Genomic DNA, 5,711 nt, shown 5'->3' with positions numbered 1-5,711 from the left:
CAGCAGCAGCAGCAGCAGCAGCTTTTTGTCTGTGACTGTTAAGTTGGAGCTCAGGGTGAGTAACGTGTTTTTATCTTCACATTTAAACAGTATGTTTCTATGAAGAACCAACATCTGACGAAGAACAGACTTCCCTCTCACTTTACTCCATCATTAAATGTTAACTTCAACGTTTAACTCTGTTAACCCCATGTTCGCAGCTGCGGGGGTGTCAGCTACGATGAAGAAATGCTAAATGTGATTTTTTTTCTCTCACCTTTTCTTGATCTTTTACGTTCTTAATTCTAAAAGAACGGTCCATGAAATGTTATGGACTTGTTAACTGCTTCTTTAAATAAGACGGTGGCTTCATGTTACATTAACCCCTTCATTTTAAGATATTGAAATGATTGTAGAAACCTTTAAAATGTATATTGTATACTATATGACAGTACTGGATCAGTATATGGATTCCAGGAAGGCACTCCACTAAACCCGCAGAGGTCAATATATATTTTAATCATATCGTATTTTTATCATGTCATATTTATCGACTGTGTTGCTAAAATTAAAATGTTTTGGCTGGCTGGACGATCTGTTCTTTTTATCAGTGAGGAGCTGGAGCGGCTCCTGTGTGTTTGAGCAGTGAAGATAAACATCTTTATCTTAAACACAGCTCTCATTTGGCTGTGATTTCAGCTTCTCTTTTTTTCTGTTGCTAATTTAATAACCACTTGTGTGTACACGTGTATGTGTAGAAGAGGGTAACTGTTTTACTTCGCTATTGAAAATTATTCAAAATATGTGCAGAAAGTGTTTTATGAAATTTATGTGACATTTATCTTTGGAGATACATTTTTTGTTTAAAGTTGTGAAAAAGCTCAAAAACGTTTTATCCTTTTACACATAATTAGCTAATACATTGAGCTAATGTTAGGGTTCTAATTTGTACCTATGTCTTTGTCTCTACAGTCCCATCTTTTTCTAGATTCAGGTTTTGGACCAGGATGCGAATTCGATCTGGCTCCACGGAGCCCGAGGGCTTCACACGAAACTCTGTGCCTGGACAGAGTGCACTGTCGATGGGAACGGGCTGGTTCAATGGAAGACTCATGAAGATGTTCAGAAGTCCCAGAGGTCAGGAGGGGCTGACATTACCATCGAACACTGACGGACGTCTGTCCACCAGCAGCGAGGAGGAGGTGGAGCAGATGATGGGTGAGGAGTTAAAACACATCAAAAAAAAAATAGGTTTCAACTTTTTAATCGTTTCTGTATGAAAACCTTTCAAGAGTCTTGGTTGTAGTTTAACGGCAGTTGACATTCTGTTGCATTACTGCCACCTACAGGCTTCGAGGCCCGAATCAGTCAGTTCTTGAGCATCAGTCAAGAACTGACAGACTTCAAAGAAACCAATGGTTCTTTGAAGAACATCTTTGATGTTTAATAAATCCAGTTTGTGTTTAATGGCAAATGACAGTTGAAGGGTTAACTAAGCATGAAAAGGTTCTTCAAATCCTGCCGAGTATCTCCAGGTGTGTCTGTGACCATTTTTGGGGGAAAGACACCTTAACGTTTTTGTTAGGCTGTTGTGGACACCTACCATCACTCGTGACCAACCTTCAATGTTTCTTGTCTTCCTCAGTTTCCCCCACAGTTCCCCACACCTTTGAGCAAATGCTGGAGGAGCAGCTTTTCTCCAAAGCCAGTCAGCAGCTGATAGAGCGAGAGGAGCTTCTGTTTGGACAGAATACAGAAGAGCAGAAGCTCAAAGATCATGAGGCAGAAGTAAAAAGCCTGGCTGCGGACTACTCCACTCTGAGGGATCGTATCTTACAGATTCTGCTGCAGAGTTTCTCTCTGGACATAGAATCAGTAAAAGGTCTGACGTCTGCTGTGATAACCATCCACCAGGAACACCAGCAAGACCAACTCTGGAAACAAAGATCACGCACATCACCATGCTGGAGGCCATGCAGATGGACAGAACTCCACAATAAAACTGTTCTCAGTTTGGTAAAGGCACGTATGGACAACCCACAGAAGTCCTCCGAGGGTCAGAGGGGGATGTCCTCCATCATGGAAGACATCTTCTGCATGGGTAAGCAGCTGAAGGACGACCTGCATTTTGTGGTGAACGTGGTGAAGACGTGTTATCCTCCAGAGCACAACATCTGTCAATCCTACGCCGAGCTCTTCCACCAGGCATTTAGTTTCGGACTCAAGAACATCGCAGACTTTGGTCTGGGGGACAAGGACTGTGCTTACCTGCTGCGCTGGGTCAATGAATATTATCCAGAGTGAGTCCAGATCCAGTTATTGAGTTACTAGAACACTGAAGAAAAGATGTCTGAGTTTAACAGTCAAGTATCACGTATGATATCAATTTGTTTTTTTTTTTAGTCTCCTACAAAAACCAGAGCTGAGCTCTGAGATCAACGCAGACGTTCTGGGAAAACTGCTGCCTCAAGAGTTACTAAAACCTCTGGAGGAACAGTTCCTGAACAGTCAACAGGTAACTGACGATCCAGTCTTTAAAATCAAGTCTTTAAACAGCAACATAAACTTGGTGTAAAATGAAACTGTAGGTTTTAAACACTGTCTCACACAAACAGACGCCGTAGATTTCACTACTATTTTACCTTCTCTGTTTCTATGTGAAGCAACAAAACCAAGAAATGAAAAGACAGACTTTATTTCTTCTTATTAGAATGAGCTGGTGAGGTACATTGACCGTGTTCTGGGGGAAGCAAAGCAAAATTGGAGTAATGGGGAGGAGCCAGTGAGGGAGGAGGGCTGCTATGTCAGTCACGTGGCCTATGACATCATCCAGGTAAAGATAAGGCCGTGGTTCATCTGGAGTGTAGTTATTTTTGATAACAGTGTGTAACAAAAGTCTACATCTGTGTGTAGTGTATCAATGGTCTTGTGAAATCAGCGTGTACAGTGGTGGGAGACATAAACAAGGCCAGGAGCATCACCTGCAGTCTGGACAGTTTAATGAAAAGGTAACGGTAATGACTTTTATGTGAAAACTTGTTATAACATGCACACACAAAAAACAAAAAACAAAACATTTTCAACCTAAAAACAAATGACACCTTTGAAATCACCTGATTTCTTTCGTCCCTAATTCTTAGGTACAAATCTTTCCAAGAGGAGGTTGTGAGGCTGAACAGGGCCAACAGCAGAGCCATCATCATGGCCAACCTGGGATGTATCCAACAGTTCAGGTGGGAGTTAAAACTCAGGTCCAGTCTGGGAGTTTCACTGGAATAAAGAAACTGCAGCTGCCTGGAGAGAATCAGAAAGACCTCTGTCATCCTCTGAGATGAACACGTTTTAAACCAATGTTCATTTTCTGCAGGGAGGTTCTGGAGAAGAACCCTCACCTCTTCAAGGAGAACATCAGGACAGAATGTTTGCAGGTTCTGACAGCGATGAAAAAATCTGCTCACAGCTACTTTTTAACCCCCATGCACGAGGCTCTCAAGGTGAGGAAGGTTCAAAAGGTGTGAAGCAAACGTCCTTGAAGTGTTTTCTGACTGACTCATGTCTGTGTCTGACTCAGCCTCAGTACCGCAAACTGGGAACAAACGAGTGGCTGAGCAAACCTGTGTTTAAGAATCTCCTGCTGAGCCTTCAGAGACAGACAGAGGACCTGCAGGGGCTGAACCAGTCCTGTCTCCAGGTAAACGCCACAAAACAAACTTTACTACAGTCTCTTCTGACATCTGTATAAAAGTCCTTCTTTACAGCAGTTCATCCTGGAACACTGCCTACATTTGTGCATGTTTCTACTCGGTGCAGGAGCTGGTTAGTCAGTTTGAGGAGGAGGTGACGGTGGAGTACGTGAGGCGACTCCTGAAAGGGGACGTCAAGCTGAAGGACAGAAACCAACAGAACCAGGCCTACCACGAGGTGAAGGAAAACGCCGAGGGCTTACGCACATTTTTCCTGGGGATGGTGAGTAATCCTTCCTTGCTACAGCTGATGTGGCAACAGTAATGGGAGGGGCAGTCACACTACTATCATACCTCCAGTGGAAGCCCAAGTGGAAACCGAAATATGGAGAAAAAAAACATTACATAAAAATGTAAACCCTTCCACCGTGAAACCCGACACCTTTTCTGACATAATCACCCGACTCCCACAGGGCTCGGACCAACTCTGGCTGCAGGAAATCCTGCTCACCCTGGCAGAGGTTCTGAGACTCCAGGATCTGCCTGCTGTGCAGGTGCAGGTGGCTTCACTGGGAACCCTCTACCCAGACCTCAGGTGAGACTCAGACCTTCAGACCTTCAGTTCTCAACAACAAACCACCACCACAGAGGTCACAGAGACCTGAACAGAACCGTGGCTCTGAGGTCGTCTGTATTTGTTTGTAATAAAACACTTTCCCTCTCTCTCTCTCTTTCTCTCTCTCTCTCAGTGAGAAACACATCTCTGCTCTTCTCAAGCTGAAAACCAACTTCACCAGATCAGACAGGAAAACAGTTAAAGAGACTTTGACTGACACTCTGAGAGAAACCAGCAGGAACCAGACCAGAACCTTCTTCTCTAATGTTCTGATCAAATGAGGGAAAAAACCACTGTTCCAGTTCTCCTCTGTATGGTTCTACAGGTACAGAACTATTGCTGTTAGTATTGTACTGTTTTGTAGTACTGTTTACTACTGTGTAGTTTACATATGTGATGTGTGCAGAAAACAGGGACTGTATACATTTTACTAAATGTATAAATTGTATTTCACGTGTCCTCATTGTCAAATTATTGTCCAATTCAATGAAATGTGTTGTTTTTTTAAATAAATGTGTTTATATCTTAATGTATGTCCTTCTATTTGTTACAGTATATTGTTAATTCCCATGCATTGACTGTTGCCACAAACACCTACGGTACATTGTGTCTGGACGTGTGTCATGGCACTTGTATTCCTAAGGAACCGTTTTTTTCCATTCTTTGTGATGCCAGATCGCCAGCACTCCCTTTTCAATTTATTACAGGGTCTAGTTACTGGCCAACCCTGGTCTGCTTACATTTTTTCTCTTCTCATCCTCCACCTCACTTAAATACTGAGCTGTAAACAAGACTGTAAACAAGACTGAGCTGTAAACAAGACTGTTCTCAACAAGACAGAGATCCAAGCAGAATCATAACATCACTGATGAAGTGAAGATAAGAGGAAAACTCGTCTTTCTGTACAAATGTTTGAACAAAATATGAATAAAGATCAGGGTGTTTACGCTTACTTTTCAAACTGACCAGTTCATCAAACATGAGACCGTTATCTGCTTCTACTACATATTATTTTCAAAACACAATCTGACACAAACTACTCTCTCACCTCGATAAAAAATGAGATAATGCAACAATAGAAAAAAAAAATAATCACAGTTGGTGAAGTAGGAACGTTCATCCCATTCACCAAATGTCATTTGCACAGGTCAAAGATCAGATATCTGGAAATCAATCTGACACAAACTGTGACATCTGATCCAAAATGTCTACTAATCATCTTCTTAAATGTCATAAAGGCTGCTCTCTGTTTCCTTCTATACATAAATCCCCTGATCCCCTGGCTGTGGGATCTCCTGGAACAATTCCTGGAAATGATCAGTTGAAGGTGTGACCCAGTGAGAAGAGGTGTTTTCATTCTACATTGTTTTTTAGCCTGTAAGTGCAGCCAGACTTCCGGTTCCTGCAGCGACAGGAAGGACGTGAGTCTGAAA

At 42.4% G+C, this 5,711-nt stretch overlaps 1 protein-coding gene across 2 annotated transcripts in view; it reads left to right on the top strand.

The window, feature by feature from the left end:
* LOC103382986 (tumor necrosis factor alpha-induced protein 2) overlaps positions 1–4,810 on the top strand; it is a 6,016-nt gene extending 1,206 nt beyond the window's left edge. Inside the window, exons 1-12 of one of the 2 annotated variants that reach the window (XM_008315975.2) lie at positions 1–55; positions 952–1,197; positions 1,625–2,279; positions 2,383–2,494; positions 2,690–2,812; positions 2,893–2,987; positions 3,120–3,212; positions 3,347–3,473; positions 3,551–3,670; positions 3,790–3,945; positions 4,136–4,257; positions 4,412–4,810. In XM_008315975.2, coding sequence (XP_008314197.1) covers positions 987–1,197; positions 1,625–2,279; positions 2,383–2,494; positions 2,690–2,812; positions 2,893–2,987; positions 3,120–3,212; positions 3,347–3,473; positions 3,551–3,670; positions 3,790–3,945; positions 4,136–4,257; positions 4,412–4,559 — 1,962 coding nt within the window. In that variant the 5' untranslated portion in view covers positions 1–55; positions 952–986 and the 3' untranslated portion in view covers positions 4,560–4,810. The remainder of the gene's footprint in view (positions 56–951; positions 1,198–1,624; positions 2,280–2,382; positions 2,495–2,689; positions 2,813–2,892; positions 2,988–3,119; positions 3,213–3,346; positions 3,474–3,550; positions 3,671–3,789; positions 3,946–4,135; positions 4,258–4,411) is intronic. The other variant, XM_017038586.2, reaches the window with a different exon arrangement.
* The last annotated feature ends 901 nt before the right edge of the window (positions 4,811–5,711 follow it).

This window comes from Cynoglossus semilaevis, chromosome 1 (genome assembly GCF_000523025.1).
Source record: "Cynoglossus semilaevis isolate Cse_v1.0 chromosome 1, Cse_v1.0, whole genome shotgun sequence".
Taxonomy (NCBI): Eukaryota; Metazoa; Chordata; class Actinopteri; order Pleuronectiformes; family Cynoglossidae; genus Cynoglossus; species Cynoglossus semilaevis.
The sequence above is the reverse complement of the archived record's forward strand: the minus strand, read 5'-3'. Positions and strand labels throughout refer to the sequence as shown.